This window comes from Crocuta crocuta, unplaced genomic scaffold, assembly GCF_008692635.1.
Source record: "Crocuta crocuta isolate KB4526 unplaced genomic scaffold, BGI_CrCroc_1.0 scaffold448, whole genome shotgun sequence".
Classification (NCBI taxonomy): Eukaryota; Metazoa; Chordata; class Mammalia; order Carnivora; family Hyaenidae; genus Crocuta; species Crocuta crocuta.
Genome location: NW_027532411.1, coordinates 3,371,534 through 3,396,133, shown reverse-complemented (window position 1 = coordinate 3,396,133; position 24,600 = coordinate 3,371,534). Strand labels below are relative to the sequence as shown.

The following is a 24,600-nucleotide window of genomic DNA, read 5'->3' as shown; positions in this document are numbered from 1 at the left end:
GCTTTTTCTCACAAAGCCTGCTCCCAAGGCACAATGGGACAGGGGGTGAGTGGGTCAAAAAGTGTCTATTACTAACAGGAGTTTATTGTTAATGATAAGAACAGCTACCTAATAGGAATCACCAATCATGTGTCAGGCACCATCTAGGTTTTTAAATGTAAGTATTATGCCCTGGACAGTGAAGGAAACTAAGGCTCAGAGAAGGCACATAACTTACAAAAGCCCACTGGCTTCTGGATCCCCTGTTTGCAAGTGTCAGAAATGGGACTCTCACTCATTTAGGCAAAAAAGGATAAAGTATGGCCAAAAAAATTCCAAAGAAGTTTAAACAAGCAGACCAAATGAGGGTGATGGATGTAGCAGGGCTTTAGGAATGTTTAGAACCAGCAACTCGAACTCTACCAAGTCTTTCACGGCAACCCTTCTCCATGGCCTTCTCTGCACATGTCTTTCATTTCTTCTTGTTGCAGACAAGTTTTCTCCCTTTGGCAGGAAACTGGGAGAAAGATTTCACCAGCTCCCCAGATACCAACAGCTCCAAAGATTTATATCTTAAAATGTCTGGCCCTACAGAAATACTAACTTTCTTTGCACTTGTCAATTCCAAAATTCCTGGCACCAAATGTTCTGTTGATCCTGCCTACCCTGCTGGGCTAATGAACTGTCTCTATTCCTAAAGACACCATATGGATGACAAAAATTGGGACCAGAACTGGGAGGAAGATCCAGAACTGGAGATGATCCTCAAAAGACAAACTCAGAGATGTTTACTACAAAAGTCACGATATAGGGCCTGCAAGTGAAAATTTATTTTCGCTATGCAAATGAGGAAAATAAAAGTTAAGTGATAAGAATAAATTAAAATTTGACTGTCTTGCCCAATGCAACCCAGTAAACAAGTTAATGGGACTGTACTCGGGCGCCCCTAAATTCGCTGTTTTTGTCTAAATCTGCTTCCAAACCAAAGAAGAGAAAGTGGCTCAGAGAAAGTTGTTGCTAAAGGGGTTATACACAGCATCTCACAGGACTAGCTGATGCCAGTGGGATTTGAAGTCCATAGATTGGATCAAAGCCCAATTCTTCCGGCATCTACCTTCTTAAGAAAATTACAGATACAACAAGTTAATAAAGAATGTTAGCAATGATATTGATTGATCACTACCTCCATGCAGTGAAATTTGCTTGTTTATCCCAGCAAATGAAACTCTGAAAAGTAAGTAAAACTATCACCATTTTATATAAGAGGAAATTGAGAATAAAAGGGGTGAAGATTTTACCTAACGCCATGGCTGATATTCAAGCCTATAACCAACGAGTTTCAAAGTTTCCTGTGTTCTAAATATCTTCTACTTCCAAAGAGAAGAAGGTAAAACATAATGTATAAAGATTGTCCTACATAAAAATGGTAAAGTGCATTAGCACCTGTATTTGCTATGATCTCAACAAGATAAACAATGCTTGGAAGCAAAGGGAACAATGGACATCTATGGTTTCACCTAAGAGTGAGGTCCTGAATCTGATATAGAGACTCCAAATATAAACTGACACCAGTGATACAGTTAGAAAAGACGGGGTCCTCCACCTAAGGAGCTTACATTGTCATTGGGAAAATAAGCCATAATTTTATATAAAACAAATAAACAGGTAGTTTATGTTATTAATATTCACTATGAAGAAGTTAAAATAGCAATGTGACAGTGAGTGGATGTGGATGTTGGGCTGTCTTGTGTTGTCCGAGAAGATCTCTCTTAGGAGGTGATGTGTGTATTTAGTCCTGAAGTACAAGACAAAGGCAGCTGTGAAGAAATCTGGGTGAAGTAGTGGGTGAGGGGAAGGAAAAGAGAAATGGGGAAGATTGTTTCAAAGAGAAGGAAGATCAAGTGCAAAGATACTGAGGAGGACACAGGACAGAAAGGAAAAAAAGAGAGAGAGAGAGAGAGAGAGAGAGGGGTGAGATGAATCCTGCAGGGCTTCATATGCTAAAACCAGGAGCTTGACATTTTTAATGGGAAGTCTTGGATAGTTTAGTCAGAGAAGTGACTTAATCTGACCTGTATTTTATTTTATTTTTCTTTTGATCTGTCACTTTATTTAGCATATCATTAAAGAAGTCATATGCATTATTACATCACAAATTATTTTTAAAATATTTTTAATTTTTCTAATATAATTAGTTTCTTTTGAATCCTATGTACTTTTTAAAAAAAAAAAATAGTTTATTGTCAAGTTGGTTTCCATATAGTACCCAGTGCTCATCCCCACAAGTGCCCTCCTCTATGCCCATCACCCCCCCTTGCCCTCCCCCCCATACCCATCAGTCCTCAGTCTGTTCTCAGCATTCAAGAGTCTCTCATGGTTAATCTGACTTGTATTTTAAAAGGATTACTCTGAAGAAGAACTATGTGAGGGAAGGTCACAACACTGTGAAGGCATGGAGATCAGCAGTGCTGGAGGCCACTACAGAACAGGCAATGATGAAGGCTTGAACTCAAGTTTTAACAGTAAGAGTTGTGAGTAGTAGCTGAACTCAGCTGAACACATGCTGGAGAAAAAGCCTGAAAAGTTGTGTACAGGGTGTAAGGAAAATAAAGTAATAAAAATCCCCAAATCCTAGATTTTTGTCCTGTACCAAGGGTTGTGTGGTAAGGACATTTAGTAAGACAGCAAAACCTTATTGGAGAGCCAATATTATGAGTAGGGGGTAAACACTTCCATTTTCCATGACTAGTATGGCTAGTTGACATGCAAGTGGAGATGTCATATAGGTAGTTAGGTACAAGAGTTTGCCATTCAGAAAGGAGACTGGGGCTATAGATTTAAAAGTGAGAGTCTTTAGCTTATAAATTCCACTGGAATGGGTGAATTCCCTAGAGAGACACTATAAAGAATCCAAGAGAAATAAGAATGGGGCCTATGACATATTAAAATTTACAGTCCTGATGGAATTGCAGACAGCAAGTTACTCAAGATGTAGCATGAGGTGGCAGTAAAAGAAAGGGACTGTGAGTCACAGAAACCTAAAGATACATTGTTTCAAGAAGGATAGAGAGGTCAACAATGACAAATACTACCAATGCAAGACATCAAATAAATAAGGATAAAGAGATCTGGATCAGAATTCTTTTTGCTGCAAGCTACAAGCACCCAACTGAGATTATCTTAAACAATATGGGGCTAGTTATTTAACATATTAATGTGCCTAAACCCTGGGCTATTCTAGGGTTTCTTAATTCAAGGGATCAACAACACTACCAAGAACTAGATTTCTTCATCTTGTTTTTCTGCCATCCTGAGTGTGGACAGAGTCTTCTTAGGTGTTAGCAAGATGCCTATACATCTCCAAAACTTCATATAGACATAATCACATCCAAGAAAGGAGGTTTTTTTCTTCTATCCTTCTCTTGTAAGAAGTGTCCACATACGCCCCCACCAGAATTTTACTCAAAATCCACTAACCTTCATTGGTCTTAAATCAGAGTCTATGCCAGTCATTGTCAAGAAAAATAGAATTACTTATGCTTTTTTGCTTAGACCAATTATAATTCACATCCCAAGGACTGGGAAAGGGTTTGGTTATCTACCTTCATCACATGAGAAAAATGCCCAAATGTAATAAAAAAACTTAACTAAAATAAGAAGATGAAGACAAAAAAGAAAAAGGAAGGAGTGGAGAATAGGAAGAAAAAGAAGGGGAGGAGGTGAGGTACATGTGAAAAAAAAAGGGGGATGGAAATATCTTTGGTATAGATAATCAACAGTATCTGCTATCAGTTTTATAAAGACAATTTCAGTGGAGGTTGGGATTAAAAGTTCTATTAAAGCAATTGCAGAAAGAAAGGGAGATAAAGAACACATGACAGTAAATATAGCCAATATTTTTAAAAGGTTTTTATACACCAGAGAAAACAAACACAATAGTTTCCAAAGAAGGATATAGAGTCAAAGAAGTTCGGGGTTGGTTTCAGATTTGTTTTAGGACAGGTGACTTGTGGCATTTTGTATGTCAATATGAATGATCCTAAAATGGGAAAAATTTTGATGTATGAAATATACATGGGCCAACTCCTTGTGAAAAAGAATTGGAGGGGCGCCTGGATGGCTTAGTCGGTTAAGCGTCCGACTTTCGCTTAGGTCATGATCTCGCGGTTCGTGGGTTCGAGCCCCGCGTCGGGCTCTGTGCTGACTGCCAGCTCAGAGCCTGGAGCCTGTTTCAGTCTGTGACTCCCTCTCTCTCTGACCCTCCCCTGCTCGCGCTGTCTCTCTCTCTCCTAGAAATAAATAAAATATTAAAAAAAAAAAAGAATTGGAAAGGAATCTAAGACATTAACAGTAACAAAAATAAACTTAATCTTATAATAGGATGGGTAATCCAGTAGTTGGGTACAAATGCTGAAAAGGTGATTTAACTGTTAAAAGATAAGTTAGGGCACATCCAATAGTATCTGGTTTTTCTACAAAGTAGGCTTCACTGGTATAAAAGAGTAGACAGATGTAAAGGGGATGCTTGAAAGCTGGGGAGAGAGGATAAGAATTAAGAGTCTCTGAGAGTGAGGAAGTGTATTGATCAGAGAAGTATTACGGGGCAGGAAGGCAGAGTGCTATTTGTTGTACCCTGTACAAAGTGCTTTCCACGGGGCCTAGCACTTAGGAAGCATTCGGTAGGTATTAGCAGTTAGTACTATCTGTATTTGTATGTAGTATGTATTTATTGTATTATTTTTCAATGATGGTAAATGCTCTGATTCACTTAATATCACGTTCACATGACAGACATTGTTCTAAGCCCTTCTTTAAAAAAACAATTTGCATTTAATCCTCACAATGCCCTTATAAGGTAGGTACTATGCTTATGCCCATCTCATAGTTTAAGAGACAGAGAACAGCAAGTAAGTGATAGTGCCAAGCTTTGAACCGAGTCAGTCTGATTCCAGGTTCCTTGCCCTTCACCACCATTCTACGTGGTGATTCACAGAGGGATAAAAGGCCAGAAGATGAAGACATGGTTTGGTGGTGGCCATGAGAGCCAGAAGGAAGGGTAATGGATAATGAAGTCGATGATATGCACTCAAAGAATCTGGGGTTTTGAAAAAAGAAGGAGGAGAGACAGGCTGGAAGTGACAGCAGGGAGCAAGGCTTATGAGACACAGAAGCATTTCAAGCATTTCCGACCAAAAGGAAAACATGAAAAACAACTTCAAATTTGGGCAACCAGTGGGCTTGGCAGTTCCTTAGGGTTCTGTCCTTGTCATTGTATTTTTATCCCAGGGAGAGGAAGTTCTTGTGAAGTCCTTGCTCTCTATCCCAGCCTTGCTAAGAATCATACTAAGCTTACGAGTGAGGTTATCTTAACCAGATAAGACGATATCGCAGTAAATTTTATTTTTGGAGAGGAAGTGGGGGAGGTGGGATGGTTCTCAGACCAATACCCACATGAAAGTAGTTTTTAAAAAACAAGAGAAAAACTCTCAAATTTAGAGACTCTTGTGCTATGCGAGATATTGCAAATGATGAAATTAGGTATAAATTTTCAAACTCAATTTTCCATGACAGTTTTGAAAATAAATAAATAAATTGAATACTTTTCAAAAACAGTCAGTATAGATCAGGGGTCAGTCAGCAAAGTGCAGCCCATGGGCCAAATCCAGTCTACCACTTGTGTTTGTATGGCTTAAGAAATAAAAATGCTTATTACATGTTTAAATGTTAGGAAAAAGATCAAAAGATAAATAATATTTAGTGATATATAAATATTATACAAAATTCAAACTCTAAATGAAATAATTAAAATCTCATTACATGTCAGTATTAATAGATAAACATTTGCAAGCTATTTTGAGGATGTGGACATCAAACCCAATTACATGAAATGTTATGCCCTCTAAAAGAATTCAATTCTTCTCATTCCAACATAAAATGTGTACTCAATGATCATTATATTTTTAATTTCATCAGTGAAATATAGTGGAAATTTGTTTTCTCTCATGTTACAAAAGTACCTACAAAATCTTCTCAATTCTATCTCTTAGCCTAAAAAGTTTAAAAGTTTTATAATAGAAAAACTTTGTTGACTTTTGGTAATAGATAAAGGGTAGACAAAGTTTACCTTACTATAGGTATCACAGTATAAATATAGTCATTTGATCACATATTCCTTCAGCTAACAGACATTTATTGAGCACCAGAAACTATCTTGGTTGCTGAGGATACAAAGTTGAAAATATATGGCTTTTGCTCTCATGAAAATCACAGCCTTATTATTTCATTGTTGTGGGAATTCTGGTAGAATTTAAGAACAAAGAATTTCTATGAAATTCTCCTTTAAATGAATATACCCTCCACTTTCTCTCACTCAATCTTTAGGTTTTATTGGTTATTGAATTTTGTATTTCTATAAAACTGTTACGTGATTCACTACTTTTCAATCTAGGATAGAAAGTGGGAGTTAACAAATGTGACACCACTCCCCTATCTTTAAGTCCACTGGAATGTCTTGTGACCTCGCCTTCCTATGCTTAACCCCTATTATGTCATTTAATTTGTTGGGGTCCCAGCATGCCACTTGAATAAAGTCATCCAAGGTATGTGTCTCTGCCAAGTGGAACTAAGCATTGTTTATCATTGTTGCAATTGCATTGCTCATACATAGAATCAAAGCCATTTCCATATTTTTCAGTAGCTAAATCTTATCCTTTTCTTTCTAAATTGCCTCTGACATCAATAAGGCTACAGGATTTCAGTGTGGGTTTAGGAGACTGAACAACCAATGAATAAGGGGCATTCTTATAGCATGCAATCATAACTTGTGCTTAGCTTTCATAACAAAATCTTGTCCAAAACCATCTCAAAGAAGCCAAAACCAATCCAAAACCACTTCCTAGGTCCATATTGCATAACAAGTGGATATGTTCTTTCCCACCACATGATGAAGGGCCCTAGGTACCTAGATACCTAATCATGTGAATGGTGAAAGTATTTGTCTATTAGGTTTAGGCTACAAAAATTGTAAAATTTCTGGGTCCATGCTATTTATTAAATATTCTTCTATTCACATCCATTGCTATTCCTTCTTTGACTCCTGGGAAGAGTCTATTGCTTTCTCTCTTCCCTCATATCCTTACAAAACTCTGTGGGATTATGGAATGGGGAATTTAAGGCTTTCACTTAATACCCATAGATCAAGAAACAGAGGGAAAAATGAATGAATATTTAAGAGCTGCACTGATAGAAACAATGGAAATGGGGACATGGAGCTTTTTAACATTATATTATTTTTCTCATTTCCCAAGGAACTTATTTCCCTAAGCTCTGTCAATACTGCTGAGCTTATATGTCTGGGAAATAGCAAGGATTTGGGAATGCTTACTTGGCTCAGTAATCACATCTTTCCAAAAAGTCTTCTGTGGTAGCATTAGAGATTCTCTGAATTCTGGGTCCATGGGAAAGAAGCCTCCATTCCATTTCCTTGCCAATACGCAGAACTGGGAAGTCTCCATGCTGATGCCCCTGTACTTTGTACAGAGGGGGAGGGTTTGCGCAATGCTGGAATGGCAAAGGATAAGAGAATGAATTAAAAGCTAAAGGGGACAGAAATTAGAGATTTTTTTCTATTAAAGTGAGAGAAAAATTAAGTGTGCATGGAGGGAAGTGTTGCATGTAAACACAATGACCAGTAGTCCAGATCATGCAAAGTGATTCTAAGTAGCTCCATAACCTGTTCCACCCCACCATCCAATCAAAAGAAGGATGTTTCTTCTTCATAATTGCTTATTATGGTCTCTACAACTGCCAGTATTATCAAAATTCTGTAAGGGCATAATAAAAGAGGTATGTAATTTAACTTAATGTAGCCAATCTGATGCCATTTTGGTAAGAAAGTAACATATAAAATTATTAATAGATGTCTGAGGGCTACACCCATCACCATAAAAGGAAGAGTCTTCAAATAATTCCACTTTGTGCATCCCACATCTCTGGGAAAACACCATCATTCTCTAGCCTTTATCAGAATCCTAAAAAATTATTTATCTCCCCCAAACAATGACATGAGCAATTGCTGAAGTGTGCAATTTCTATCTCCTAAATATCTCTCAAATCTGCCCCTTCCTTTGTATCTACAATACTACAACTTCCATCAAGGTCAACCCATCTCTCATCTAGATTTCTGCTATACACTAGGTGATCCTATTCGCTGACTGTCTTCGGAAACCTTTCTAATTTGTAGATCTGATCTTATCACCTTCTTGTATAACTTGCCTATGGGTTTCCCACAGCCCTCAGGATAAAGCTCATTCTCATCTCCATCTTTATAGCACATTTGTTTAGTGGCCTTTGCAGAACAAATCCCAGCATGGCTTTAGTGACATGCTCTGCTATCGTGACATTTCTTTCAATGTTTTATGCTGTTTCATGCCTTTGCATCTTTGGTGTAATACTGGATATTCTTGCCTATATGTCTCATGAAACTGTGTCCTCCATAAGCATAGGAACCATGTCTTCTTTATTGTGATAACCATGACATTTGACATAGTGTCTGGCACATGGTAGAATGGGACAAAAGACGGGTAACTTCTAAATCAAGTTAAAAATTCCAAAAGGAAGGATTGTTTACTGGCTGAGTACGGATATCACCGTGCTAAGGGTTTAGTTATCTTGACAGTTGTAAGAAAATGTACGGGTCTCAAAAATGTGGGCCAAGGGGAGTNGAATGCTTAAAAACAAACTATCTACTGCATAATTTTGCAGAAGGCTGGCCCTGAGGTAAAGCGTGGCTCAAAGGGAAATTGCTGCCCGACACAGGCGTAAAGAATACCAATTATTTCCCTCTTAAGTAGGGCCAGACCAACTCAACAGAAAACCAGAGAAGATGGGCATAGCATTCCTGGAAGGAACTGATGGTGCTGGTGCCATCAGCTGGGTTTCCTAAGCAGACACGATGCAGGAGCCACCCAGCTGAAGGCTGGTACACCACAGATGGGCATGCTTCTTGGAAAAGACCTGCGGCAATTAGGAATTCAAGCTTAGCCCCAACTTTTAAGATGAAGCCTTCTAATTTTCCTTTTCCCTCCCCTGAGCTTCTTCCAGGAAACCTGCCTTGTCCTCTGCTGTGGTTAGGAAAGATCAAATGTGCCTTTTACCGAAAGGCAGGGCCTCCGTCTCCTCCTTGCTCCTTCATGTGAACCCACATGCTCACATAGGAATGCTTCTGGGGATCTGACATGGAGCTACCTCCATTCTGTATCTATCTATGATCCTTCACAAAGAATGGGAGGTCACAAGGTCTCGCTGAAAGGCTAGACCAGATAAAGACATTTAATGATGACAGAATAATGTGACCATGAAAAACATTTTGAGTAGAATTCTTTTCTGATATGCATTTTAAGTGCAGACAACCTTTGGATACTTTTGTGCCATGCCTTCATAATTTTACTCATGCTAAGTAATTTTGTAGCCAAAAATGCTACAAGAATAATTAGGCAAAATAAGAAGAAGAAGGAAAACAAACAAACAAAAAAAAGGCATGGGGGCGCCTGGGTGGCTTAGTTGGTTAAGCGTCTGACTTTCGCTTAGGTCATGATCTCGCGGTTCGTGGGTTCGAGCCCCGCGTCGGGCTCTGTGCTGACTGCCAGCTCAGAGCCTGGAGCCTATTTCGGAGTCTGTATCTCCCTCTCTCTCTGACCCTCCCCTGCTCACGCTGTCTCTCTCTCTCTCCTAGGAAAGAAAAAAATTAAAAAAAATTAAAAAAAAAAAGGCATGGCCTATCCTACTAATTAAATAACAATCAGCTGTTGGAACAGGAAAAAGAAATTTGACCCAATCTTTTCTCTCCATATTCCAATAAAATTTCCAAACTTGTCAAGGCTTGTCCTACTTCCCATGGACACACAGCATAACCTTCTAGTAGGTTTCTTCTATTCATCTACTTCCTTCATTCTGTCCAGTATTTTAACTCTCACACCATAGAATCATTCCCCTTCCACTTCTGTCCCTCTTGTCAGCTTGGGAACTTCTGGAAGATAGGAATTTATACCAGCTTTCTCAACTTGTCACCATTAGGTCACTCTTTTCTTCAAAATACTCCTTCCTGTGTGTCACTGCTGGACTGTAAGCTCATCATGGACAGGAATCATGGCTTATTTCAGTGCATAGAAGTCAATGAACATGTAAGTACTGATTGCTTGTCTAATGTGGCCAAAACAATGGTTAGCCACATACTGCCATGTCCAAAGTTTGCATGCAAAAACACTGTTGCTCTTTTCTGAAACCTTCATTTTTGTCACATTAAGTTAAATATTGCAGATGGAAGGATTTAACTATCTCAGCCTGTGAGAGGGCTATGAAGCTTGAGGTGTTGTTAGCACTTACCAGGATTTTGAACTTGAGGCATTATGTAGTGGTAATGATGATCTAGGTTATCTCTCACCCAAGACACACGTAGAAAAATATCCACAGAACTCAATCAGTGACCCCTTTGAGGCTAGAAAAGCTGGGTAGTCCTGGAAATGGAAGGACCATGAAGTCATGATGGAACAGTCATGAAGGGAAATGTACTGTATTTTATAAATCACAGGGTTCCTGACCCAAGGAAAAACTCAATTTCTTTGACAATTCCACAGTATTTTTAGCCACTGAGTTGGTTAGTTCCTTGTCTGAATAATATTCCTCCTTTGTTTACTCAACTCCTGATTCTTCCTTCCTTCCTTCCTGCTGTGGAATGGTATGTTTACTATGTATTGCTAAATCACTACCATATTTACTTGTGTTTTTACTGCCAAGACACTTACAAACCCTTTTTTCCCCCAATCGGGAAGGAAAAAACCAAAACTTAAGAGAGAGAGAGAGAGACAGAGACAGAGACAGACAGACAGACAGAAAGAAAGAAGGAAAGAAAAAAAGAAAGAAAAGAGGGAGGAAGGAAGGGGGAAATAAAGAGAGAAAGAGAAAAGAAAGAAAAGAAAAGAAAAGAAAAGAAAAGAAAAGAAAAGAAAAGAAAAGAAAAGAAAAGAAAAAGGAAAAGAAAATCCTGACTTTTGCATGAGCAGAAATATTTCACTTTATTTACTACCACATTCTGAGCACTTTCGAGTTATCAGGTATCATTAAGCACTTAACATATATTATCTCATTTCCCATTGATCACACTGATAGATAGATACCTGTTATTATCCTCAGTTTTATTTATGGGGAAATAAGCACAGAGAAGCATGGCCAACATCATCTGCTAATATACGTAAAGACAGAATTTGAACCCAGGTCCGTGAGACTTCCAACTTTAGCTCATAGCTATCAATCTTATATTATCTTGAAGTGTGTCTTCATTACATGTAACTCTCTCCAATTCTGACCATGTTCATCAATTTCAAAAACATCCCTTGGCTAAGAGAACTGAGTATCACACAAGACCACAGAAATCATAGGTTTCCTCATTTTTACTGATGATATAACAAAGACCTAAAGAATTTAAATGACCCACATAAGATGTCAAAGCTACTTTGTGCCATCTCAGATCAAAGCTAGGTTTTCTTGTCTTTTTGTCTCTCTCTTACCCTGCCATGATTGCTTGTGCCCTTTATATCTTTATCATGGTTCTTCTGTTGAGCACTCTTTTTCTTCACTTAGGAAACTCTGTGTTTGGCAAAGGAGAATGAAACATCTCAGAGGGCTCTGTCCAAATATATCATTTGAAGCTATTATGCACACACTGGATACATTAAACCTTTTGGATGCTTAAGACATCTTGGTTATGAAAGATGATTATGTAAATGAAGATGTTAATTCACACTTTCTCACTTTATAAATTACCCCTAGGAATTCACTTGGCCGGTGGAATGAGACAAAATACAAGCCACGCCAATGCTAGGCCAACTTCAAATTAGGTGTATTTGTTTTGGGTAACTTCCCATGTTCTCTCCACCCTTTCCCCACCTCGAAGCATTCATCTTCCGTGCGCATCTGTCACCTGCCCTTAGGCTGCCCAAGCACACACTGTACCAACTTCTCTTTTTCTTACCCCCATTACTCTCTCTTCCCCTCTTCCCCAGCTCTCCTTCCCTAAGCTGAGTGATCTCCCTCAAGGTTTTCAGGGGCTCCATTCTTTTTCCTATGCTCTTTCCAGTCCTTTTACCTATATTCTGAGAGTATTTGTGACCTTCCAATACCTCCTTCAACCTACTCCCTACAGAAGAATTCCACCAGAATGGGGCATTGCCATAAGCGTGGGATCTTTCCAATACTTCTTTTCCATGACTACTACCTGATCAACACTCAGTTGCCTGAATACCATTCCTTCATGTCCTGCCCTTTCAGGTGGTTAACAAAATTAACTACTAATGTCACTATTAACATTAGTTAATAATTAATAACTAATAATTTATTAATAGTAATTAATACTTTTGTTAGTAATAGTAATAGTAATACTTTTGTTAATATTTATTATTATTAATTTCTTTAAATGAAATCAATAAACCAATCTCTGCCAATGTGTGAACTTCCTGATATGTTACCTCACATAGTAATAAAATCAAAAGCATATGTGAGAATCCAGAACACCTTCTAGGAATAACTACATTTAAAGACAGGGAGCAACACTCATTTCACTTTTTAAATAAAAATAAAGTTTAAATTATGTTTTAAAATTTTTTTGGAGAGAGAGAGTGCACATGTGCACATGCATGGCTGGGGCCAGGGTGTGTGGGGAGGGACAGAGGGAGGAACAGAAGGTAAGGAAGAGGGAGAATCCCAAGCAGGCTCCATTAACAATTTCACTCTACCTCATTTCTACTCAATTCTGAAATAACCAATGTTAAGAGTTTGGTGAGAATCCCTCCATCCTTTTCTCTAAGATTAGAAAAATCATATTCAAAATAAATATGTATTTTCACAGAGATATAAACACAGAAATAAAATGTTTTAATTATGTTCCAATTATGAGATAATCTTATACATATGGATTTCTTCCTTGCTTTTATTTTTAGTAATACATCCCTTTGGTCTTTATATTAAGGAGTATTATAATTTAGTTAACTTTCTGCCTATTAATAAGATAATCAGGTTGTTTTCAGTTCAATTTCAACTACAAATAATAATATATGAAATATCATTGACTAGTTTTATATTTTAGTGGCTATTTTTATCTGTAGGATATATTTCTCAAAATGAGATTGCCTAGGTCAAAGAATGCATACTTTATTTTTCTGGAAAAGATTGGTTAGAGCAATTCACACTTTCATGAACAATGCCTGAGAATGTCTGTTCCTTAACAGCTTTATAATATGATAAAGTTTTTTTGATAAAAATATTATATGAGTTACAAGCATAACATAGGTCTATGTGGGCTTATGTCTAAAATAGTGAAACATCTAAAGTGAAGGGATTGAGGTGGAAGGAAAAAGTCCATCTTTCAAGATGGACTTTCAAAAATAGCAGCAGGGGTGCCTGGCTGGCTCAGTAGGTAGAACATGCTACTCCTGGTCACAAGGCTCTGACTGAGTTCAAGCCCCATGTTGGGTGTGGGGCCTACTATATATTACTGTATATATAAATATACACATACATACATATATACATATATATATATACACATACATATATACATACATATATATAAAACACCATAATACTGACTCCTTTTTGGAGTGTGAAGGTAGAAAGGGTGATTTTAGATACGATGAATGTAGCTTTCAGGAGGGCAATACAAAGAGGGAGGATATAGTGTTATCGCTAGGCAACCCTCAAGCAAATTGCTCTGATCTGATGTATGTAGATGAATCATTTAGCCAGTCCCTCATTTTTCCCATTCGTTGTCAAGCTGTGCAGCCAAGTTGTTCCCTGCAGTGGCTCAGAGTAGACATAAGAGGAAACAGAGTGTCTGTCTAATGACAGTGTCAATTCCATTGGGTGCCAACATAAGCTAACATTGACTGAGCGCTTGCAATGAACCAGTTGCTCTTGAAGCTAAGTTCAATTCCCTGGATATCAATACCCACTGTATCACAGACACGCCCAAACTTCCCAGGATGTCCAGTACATTTAAGCCACATAAATGCCTCAATGGTATGGACTGTTGGGAGTCATGCTTGAGCCCATACTGCCTACATCCTAACTTTCTTTTCCCCATTCTCTTCTCAATCCCCTGCAACTGGCCCTCTGCCCACATTGCTCCACAGAAACTGCTGAAATGACAATCACTAGGTGCCTTCCATGTGGCCAATCCAGCAAGCAGCATTTTTTGTTTTCCCCTTGACATATGGTGTCTGTATGCTTTTATGAACACAACTCTTACCTTTTGGTACACACAGTAAGACTCTTTCCTGGTTTCCTCCTAACACCACTGGTTTAGCCCAATCTCAATCATGGACTTCGTTTTCTCCATCATTACCCTCAAAGGTTTGAAACTTGCAGCTTTTTCCCTTCCCTGGAAAATCCAATCTATATTCATGGAATCAGATACAATTCATTTGCTGCCAATACACGAGGCTAAATCCTTAGGTCTGAATCACTTCTGAGAACCATATCCTTATATCCAGCTACCTAACATAGCACCAAATAAACTCATCCATGATTAAAATAAAACTCACTTTTTTTTCTTTAAACAAGCTTGTTTTTCCTCCATATTCTCTGCATATCATGACTATCCAGCTAGTACTCACTTTAAAATTTAAGGATATCATTCTCAACATCTCTTTCTCAATCAGTTCCAAGAATGGTAGCAATCATTTATTGAGTTTTGATGTGGGGCTATGCTTTTTTTCATTCTTTGATCCATTTCATTGAAAAGGGCCCCACAAAATAAATAGTATAGTCCCAACTCCACTGATGACAGAACTGAGGCTTAGATGAAGCAACTTGACCAACATCTTGCTGATAGTACAAGGCGGTGATGGGATTTAAAAAAGTTCCCTTCTTACCCAAGTTCCATTTCTGATTGTAATTATAAAGCTGTGATGTTTAATTTTAGATGGCAACTTACAGGGCCACGGGGTGCCCAGATATTTGGTTTAACATTATTCTAGGTATGTCTGTGGGGTTATTTCTGGATGAGATTAACATTTGAATAAGACAACTGAATAAAGCAGATGGTCCTCCCCAATGTGGGAGGGCCACCTCCAATCTATTAGAGACCTGAATAGAACACAAGTGGGGTAAGGGAAAATTTGCTCTCTCTGACTTTCAAGTGAGAACATAGGTCTTCTCCTGCATTCAAATTGGAACTTACACAATGAGTTTTCCTGGTTTTCAGGCCTCCAGACTCAGACTAGCGTGACACCACCCATTCTCCTGAGTCTCCCACTTGTAAACAGTAGACCACGGGACTTCTCAGCCTCCATAATTGTATGAGCTAATTCTTTATAATGAATATGATAATATATACCTATATACCACTGGCTCTGCTTCTCTGGAGAACATATATACAGTCCACATATATAGAATTACTATATTTGAAGCACTGGATACCAAGAACTTTTCAGAAATTATCTCATTTAATCCATATAACAACCATGTGAGGTCGGTACTATTATCCCATTTTACCAGTATAGAATAAACCAAGGTTCAAAACCAAGACTTTTAAAAACTTATTCAGTATGAATAATCCAACTAGTATAGTACAAAGAAGTACTACCAGGATATCAGGACTCAGAACCAAACACTCAACTTCTGTGATTTTCCTCTCCCCAAAGCAGTCTAATCTACTTCCCCTCCATCATCACTGCGACTCTCCTTGCCCAGACCCTCTTTATTTCACCTTGTGCTATTTGTCTCCTCCCCTTCTATTCCCCTGAACCCACTACATTCCATACATGGCTCTGTTATTAGCACATATTACATTATTTCCTTCTGCTATTTGCCAGGGGCTTTGTAAGGGCAGATATTTCATCTCTCTCTCCATCTGAACATCAATACATTTTAGATGAATGGATAGACAATTGCATATCCTTCCCCATCACCAAGATGGCTTATTCATGAACAACTCTCTAAGGTTTCATCCCAGCCATCCGTGGACAAAAAGATGGATCAATGAAAAATGGAAAAACAAATCAATACAGTGAAACCATCATTGGCAGCTCAATAATTCCAGCATTCCTCATCTAATTCACTCTACCAAGTCCTCACCTAGAAACTTCACAATTAACACAAAAGGGTATCAAGTGGAACATCAGCTTGTTTGTGTTGATTTTAAACACAATAAAGAATCACAACTAATTATGATCAAGGGAAGTATATTTCTTTATCCTGTAACCACACCCAAACCCACTTTAGCATTAAATCTGAAGGAACTATCCGCTGTCATTAGAACTTGGACTACGATATGTCATATAGTGTGTATACATAAGATAGTGTTATGTGGCTTTATAAGTGATTTTTTTCTTTGTCACACCTTTTAAAGATGTCAGTTTCCTAAGAATTAACATGATGGCGGGAACATAATGTTTTCAGGTTTCAGAAGGAATTGGCCGATGTCTACCCAAAGATCCAAATTTGTAACAACAAAAATTGATTCCTTTGAAGAGGATATTTTTTCCCCTTCCCACAGACATGTCACCTAAGCAACCCTGCATGTGGCAAATCTTGAGAACCAGTGGAAAGAGGAAAGAAACCATGCACTTCTTCCCAACATGCCAAGAAAGACACAATGCCCTATTTATAAATATCAATTCATTCTTGGAGAATTACTAGGTTCAATTCCCTTTGATATCTCAAACTCTGCTAGGTTCTAAAGATGGCCATTCAGTAAAGATACATTTAGTCATTATTTGTATGAAAAAAATTTTTTAGTCTACCTCAGATATAAAGATAAAATGCCTTATCAATGAACACACCACTAAAATTTTATTCCTGGCCAATCTTTTCTCTTTCAATGAAAAAAATTCAATATAGAATCTGACTTGCTCTGAGTTCAATTCAGCTATTTTCTCTTAAAATAGATGAGACAGTTTATTCTTTATTATCTCCAACTTTACTTATAATCTATCTTTTACCAAGTTGCTAAAAACATTTTAGATAGCATCTACCTCACTAAATCAGATGAACAGAAAAGACTAAGTGATAGGCTAAGGAGTGGAATGGATTCAAGTCCATGACTTCCCCTGAATGGGTAAACCCAGGAAGACTTCAAAATGGCCAATGCTTGAAGCTCTATCTTGGAGAGTCCAGGTCAAAGAAATCTTTGGCCCGAGGCTTGCAGGTGGAGCTTAGTTATACCCAAGAAGCTAAAGTACTGGTGAGCTATGTAACCAGGTATAAACAGTTACTAAATGTGTTCTTTTAGAGGTTTGCTACATATTCAAAAGAAATATAGAGACAAAGAGAGTTAAAAAGAAAACTACAGGCCCAAGGTGGAACCAATTGTCCCCAAGGTAGCAAACCAAGACTTAATTGCAGCTTCAACCTCTCCAGGAGTGGGATTTTAAAGCAATCAATCTGGAATTTTCATTATCCATAAAATAATAGGTCACTGGGGCCTTCTCTTTGCTGCCAAGGAATGAGGTAATCTGCATGATAAGACCTTCTGCCCTTCACCCTCAGGGAAAGTGACCAGACCTGAAACAAGCTTTTCTTTTGCTAATAACTTCTTGCCCCACCCTCCTTCCTCAGAGCTTGCATCTATTTGTTAGATCTTCAAATTTACTCAGTTAAATTTTATTTCTTAACAATATATATACATATGTATGTATATATATATATATTTAAAACTATATATTTTTAAAATATATATATATTTAACTATATATATATGTTTTAATATAATACTGCATATTCCACTTGGCAACATCTAGTGGATAATCATAAGCAGAAACACAACTGTAAACTATAAAACTTCAAGAAGTTATTTTTTTCACCTAGTCTCTGTGGCCTCAACTTTATGATCTGGTATGAACCAGAGGACTTTTCTTCTCTCACTGCCCCTTCTCTCTACTCTCATCTAATGATGACTGTTTTGAGTGCCCCTAAAGGCTGCCTTTCAATATTCTGACCTTAGCCCTGGGCTCTTCCACTTCAAGTCTTCTGCTCTCCTAAACTTCCTCTTTCACAACACAGTAAGAGGAATGCACTAAAAGAGCAAATTAGGGATGCCTGGGTGGCTTAGTCAGTTAAGCATCTGACTTTGGCTCAGGTTATAATCTCACAGTTCATGAATCTAAGCCCCACATCAGGCACTCTGCTCTCAGAGCAGAGCCTGCTTCTGATCCTCTGCCCTCCACCCCCCCAGCCCCTTCCCCAGTTGTGCTCACATGTGTGCGTGCTCTCTTTCTCTCTCTCTCAAAAATAAATAAACATCAAAAAAAGAGAAAATATGAAGTGGTCACGTGTGTGCATAAAATGAATGGGCTCCTAATCAAGTACAAAATAAACTCTAAGTCCCTGAGAATGACTCTGTGAACTGGTTAAAATCATGCACAGAAGATAATTTATATTCCTATAATAAAAAAGAAAAAAACCCCTCAAAACTAAAGATCAAATTGTGAGAAAACCACTGCCCCAATCAAAGGAGGGACGGACTCAGAGACTTGGAGCACAGTGAAGCAAAGCTTTAATCAACATTCTTGTAAGAGTGGTGTCTGATGGACAGGCACCCTCATGGGCAGTCACAGTAGGCAATTTATGTCCTAGCATGCAAGCCCCTCCCCTGATTCCTCATTGGTTGAGTACTACAGAGGTTATAGCCTTACCGGAAGTCACCTATGCCCATGGAAAGCTAAAAGTACATTCCCTGAGGTGTGGCAGAGACTTCAGTTCTTTGGCATGTGCTCATTACAAGGCCTATGAAAATAAGCCCACAAAATGGAGAGGGGAAGAAGAACCAGGAAGTGAAATGTCTAAGGCTTTAGGACTCCATTTGGGTGGGGTGTGTGTGTGGGGGGGGGTTTCGTACATATTTCCAGTAGGTTGTAATCCTATTGTTAACTAGACAGCACTGCTTTTGTTATTTCTGAAAATAAGTCATCTAACTTGCTTCTCACAAAAAAATTCAGCCCAAGAAGATAGAGGTGCAAACTAAAGGCTAAACAAGAAAAAGGAAAAAGAAAAAAAAAAAAAACCAAACCAACAACCTTGAAGTAGAAATTAATGGAAATGAAAACATAAAGACCATAAACAACCCAAAAGTTAGTTCATTGATAAACCTCTAGTGAAAGTAAGCGAAGCAAAAAGGCACAAATAACTACTCATTCAGACATTTGCAATATAATGAGGACATTATAGGGTTGCCAGAAAAATACAGGATGTGGTTCAATCTGAATTTCAGATAAACAACAGATATTTTTTTAGTTTAAGTATGTTCCAAATATTGTTTATCTGAAATAGATCAGAATAATTTTATATCTTTAAAGAAATTGAAACCATAATTAAAAATCTTTCCACAACAACTGAGAAGGACTGCAGATCTAGTTGGAATCATTGAGAATTACATCAAACATTGAAGCAAGAAATTAGACCAATCTTACATAAAAATCTAACAAAGAATAGAAAAGCAAACAGATACTTCCCAATTCATTTTATGAAGCCAGCATAAACTTGATAACAAACCAGAGACAACATCACAGTAAAAATAAATAAATCTGGCCATTTTACTTATTAAAAGTAGCACAAAAGACATATAATCCATAAAGATTAAATAACACAACAAAGTAGGGTTTATTCTAGGAATGGAAGGTTAGTTTAACATTTTGAAGATCAGACAATGTTACTTACTCAATAACAGAAAAAAAGAAAGCATTATCTGATTTTGTCACATGTAGAAAAAAAGCATGTGGTAAAACTCTGTTTGCACAAGGGTGTTTTGCCTGTACCGTATTCTGACAATGGTGTGAATAGTTGGTTTGTAGTTATGTAATCTGTATATGTAATAAATAAATTAGCCATTCCAGACTTGTTCCAGGAGAAAATAATTTCGAACAAGTGCAAAACTGGAAATAGTTTCACTGTGATGTGTGTAAATTCTTTGGGGAGCTATGCTTGCATTCCTGGAATCTTAAGAATAACGATAAGACAGGAATGTTTTGGTTCAGGCCACATGAAGCAAAGGTCTCTAAAAAGGTGACATTATGTCTGCTCTGCAATTAACAGGATGGTTATAAACCTCTGCCCCATGTCAATGACATTATGAGAAGAAAAGTCCCATACAAGTAAAGTGAACAATAAATTGGGCGGAAAAGACCAGGCTTTAGCCAGTTTTGCTTAGTGGTAATGGTGGAGAGGTTTGGGAGAGATGTTGAAGAACTCAGAAATGTAAGATCATAGCAGTTTAGTTTTGGGTTATAAATAAGACAGCACAGTACAGAGGTCTGCCCTAATCAATCAGCACAAGAAAATGAAATATTCTAACATCCATATTGTCATGGATGCTGTTCCTTGTGGCCTTTCTTGCATGGGAGGAAATCCTAGAAGTGGAAGAAAGCTCCTTCCCTGGGTCTGGTAGCTTTTGCAGATTGGCCTGGGCTCCCAGAGAGTAAGGCAGCCTTTTGGGTTAATTGCTCTTAGGTGGGCCTTAAGCTCACTGAGGGGGTTAGACAAACAAGAAATTCAACATGTATCTTTATTTATAAAGAAACGGGTTCTTCTACCTTACTAATCACCAAATTGTATATTCTACTTTATGTTTTGATTTTATTTCATGTAATTTTATATTATGAGAATTCTTTCCCTTGTCAGAGTCTTTATCATGGTTTTCCTGATGCCTGACCCTTAAATAAAAGCAAGTTCAACATTAAAAACAACGTTAAAAGGATGAATACATGGACACAAATGTTGAAATGAGTTGAAAACCTTTAAGGAACATTAAGAGTAGAGTTGAATAAGATAAAGTTGAAAAGTATTGGGTAGGGTGTAGCAGCCTTACGTACCAGAATTTNACTAAGCCACCCAGGCGCCCCCAGAATTTAAACTTTAATCTCTCTAAACAACACTCCCTGTTCAAAAGCTTCACTTTGCTTATTGCAATGCTTTCCAACTTCTATTCATCAGAACCCAGGAATTCTACAATGGCGACTTAGAGTCAGTGAGTAGAAATGGTTCAGTGGGTAGAAAGGGGAAGTGTGTGTAAGTAAATGGAAAAGGCCATTTAAATAATATTTCTGACTGTTCATTTCTACTCCAGCCAGAACGGCTATATATTCATCTATTTTTAATATACTAAATTGCATGGAATATTTAATTTGGAAAAAAGCAATTCACTTCCTTGGTTTGAAATCCATTGACGTCTGTGGTATTTCACTGCACGTTAGGAACAGGGAGAGATGCAAAGACATCATTCACTAAGCGATTGCAATGGTAGAAAGGCACAGGAAGGGAACACAGATGGAGTGACTGAGCTGTCTAGATGCTCACTGATCCTGTTCCCTCCTCTTTGTCACACAGGAAGACTCTATTTCCCAGCCTTTTTTTGCTGATAGCTTGGTCCTAGATGGCTGGATTTGGCCAACTGGATGCAGATGGAAGTGATATATGCTATTTCCAGGCTTGTGCATGAAATGTCTTGCCTAATTTCCACCATTCTTTCATCTTCTATATCTCTTTCTCCATCTGTTAGCAGGACGGTAACCAGATCAACTCTGAACCTGGGAGAGGTAGCAATGAGGTAGCAAACCTCATAGAGGCTCAAGATGGTGGTTCTTGGGGTCTCTGCCACCCAGGATTACCATCAGTCAGGAACTTCCATTTTTGACTTTGTGCTAACAAGCCACAAACGTTAACTGGGTTAAACCACTGAGATTTTCGAGTTTCTTTGTTACTATAACATAGTTCACGGTGACCTATAAATATGGGGAAAGATATGTGTCATTCAAAGGATCGTTTTTAACACATTTTTAACATTTTGAGTAATACTTATAACATGAAGTGAAAAAAAAAACTTAGAAAATAGAAGTGGAATGAATTTTTTTACTCTGTAAAACTTTTTATATAGTAGGTCTTAAGTTTTTACTACAAAATAAAATAAATATGACAACACACAGAGAAAAGGTTGTACTTTATAGAGGAGAAATTTTTATGCCTACATGTTGACCTATTGTAGTAATACACAATTAAATTATAGTTTCCATTTTTCTATCCTTAACATTAAAAATCACTTGTCAGTGATTTTGTCAAAATTAATTTTCTTTACATATTTCTGTTCAATAGACATTATAGACCTTTTTTATCATCTGTTCACTGAAAGTTGATAGAACACTTTTTATTTTATTTTTATTTATTTTTGAACAAAAATATATTTATGAATGATGAATTAGCTAATTAACATATTTAAACTTTATTTTTTTCTTATCATGGATGTTTTTTATTTATTTATTTTTTCTTAAATTAATTTTAATGTCACAAAGTTTCTTTTACATAAAGGAACAGATATACAAACAGCTAAGAAAACTCTTACACATAAATGTAAGCCTGGCAAAGCTTCATAAAAGTCTTGTTTCATAATTCACTCCGGAAACTGCATACTGTCCATGTCTTTGTTTCATTGTCAAAAAGTCCCATGAAACACTTCCACCAGAAATTCATCTCAAATTTCTATTACATTTAGTAAAAACTCAGTATTTTTTCTGCTTCAGGACCAGAATCCAGATCTTGATGAAAAGGATGATAATTCAAATATTGTCTTGTTATTTTCCAACAATGTAAGATGAGTACCTTTTGTTATTTCTCTGGGTACTTTTCTTCTAATTGGATTTCTTTTTTTATGTAAATGTCCAATTCCTTACATTTTGCATAGGTAATAGCTTATCCCTGTATTTCTGTGCAGCAGTCTTCAAGGAACAAGTTTGAACCTTGCTGTTTTCACTGCATCATTAAACTGATTCTGGCTGTTTGCAAGTATTTTTAGGTCTTTATCACACCAGAAAAAATATAATTCAGCAAAGAAAAATACATACAGATATTGTTATTTTCAATGTTCTATTCAAAAATAAGAATATATAGAACCACAGGAGTTAGAAATATAAACTGCACCAGAAGCAAGCTTGAAAGACTCTAAGTCATTACCAACTTCTTGAAATGAACTTGGTAACCAAGTCCACATGTATTGGAAGCCAACAGTATAGCTGGGAGTTCTCTGAATTAAATACCACATAGAATGTTTATTGAAGAGGTGAATTAAGTGTGCTAATTTATTTATTTTTATTTTATAATTTTTTAAATGATTATTCATTTCTGAGAAAGAGGAGAGAGACNGTTCTCTGAATTAAATACCACATAGAATGTTTATTGAAGAGGTGAATTAAGTGTGCTAATTTATTTATTTTTATTTTATAATTTTTTAAATGATTATTCATTTCTGAGAAAGAGGCAGAGAGACAGAGAGAGAGAGAGAGAGAGAGAGAGAGCAGGGGAAGGGCACAGAAAGAGGGAGACACAGAATCTGAAGCAGGCTCTAGGCTCTGAGCTGTCAGCACAGAGCCTGACACGGGGCTTGAACCCATGAACCGTGAGATCATGATCCGAGCCCAAGTCAGATGCTTAAGTGACTGAGCCACCCGGGTGCCCCAAGTGTGCTAATTTAAAGCATACATCAATGTATGGAAACTTAGCTGCAATCATGGCAAGTTATTTGGAAACCAGACCACTGAAGAGTGCTTAAGAATTACTGGGCATGGTGATAATTTAAAAGCAGACCAGCTTTTTGTCAGTTTCATTACATTTTTAAATTCTCTGCAGGCAATGCACCCCCTGATCGTCTGTACCCCAGCTGGACTGAACATCCAACCCCTGGTCAAATACAGATGGGTGATCATGTAACTATCCACTTACTGGAATGGAATCTTAGCAAACCCTCAACAAACAGAGAGAGCTGCAATAGAACCAGGAAGCTGTGAATGCTTCTCTTGATGCCTTTATGCGTAAATCTGTAAAGTTTTCATTACAATTATGTGGAAAGAGTTTTATCACCCTGAATTCTAGGATCTCCTTAAAAAATTGAGTCAGACACAACCATCTTAGTTTCAAAAGCATCCTGGGAAAAGAAATATTTGCAGAAATTCCTGACATGTGCCCCTGTGCCGTCCACTCCATGGGATCTAAGGCTTCCCCCTCACAATGGACGTGGCATTTTCTTTAAACTGAGCCCTGTTCCCACACATGTCTGGTGAGACACACTCAAAAAACCAAAGCAAACATAAACAGACAAAATGTGCCTTTTGCTCAGTCACAGAAACCACACTGCAGGTGGAGAAATAGGAATATTCTCTTAATGCCATGTAACCCCAGCACCTGTCCCAAAGCCAGCCCACCATCTACAAAAAGCAAGACAGCCACTTTACTTGTGGGAAGGAAGAGTGACCAAATCCAGCTGAGCTGCAGTGCAGAAATCCAGGGAAAGCATAATGAAACAGAAGCTGGAATGATAGCTACATATACAATGTCTTCCTTCCAGCTGGAAAAAAACGCATATTCTTCCTATAAAGAATTCCTTTGGAAATATCATCTCTATGGAAGAAAGTTTTAAGATTTCTAATTTCACTTCTGAGTTTCTTTTGTTTTTCACCTACCCTGTCTGGCCACCCAGAGCTCAGTTAATCCTCCTGAAAATAAAATACTTTTGCAGTTGTTCTCAGCCTTATTCTCTTGGCCATTATGTTTTCATGCCAGCTCCTCAACCATGATTATATTGATCCACGT

At 37.6% G+C, this 24,600-nt stretch overlaps 1 protein-coding gene across 10 annotated transcripts in view; it reads right to left on the bottom strand.

Annotated features, from left to right (window-relative positions):
• The window catches only part of LOC144243797 (uncharacterized), a 326,374-nt gene that overhangs the window by 208,921 nt on the left and 92,853 nt on the right, over positions 1-24,600 (bottom strand). For 7 of the 10 annotated variants that reach the window (XR_013338776.1, XR_013338778.1, XR_013338779.1 and 4 more), the window contains 2 exons: positions 10,363-10,493; positions 7,364-7,539 (listed from right to left, as the gene is read on the bottom strand). Coding sequence is in view for 3 of the 10 variants with exons in the window: in XM_077778943.1 (XP_077635069.1) it covers positions 7,364-7,539 (176 nt within the window). In the remaining 7 variants the exon portion in view is untranslated. The remainder of the gene's footprint in view (positions 1-7,363; positions 7,540-10,362; positions 10,494-24,600) is intronic. The other 3 variants (XM_077778943.1, XM_077778944.1, XM_077778945.1) reach the window with 1 other exon arrangement.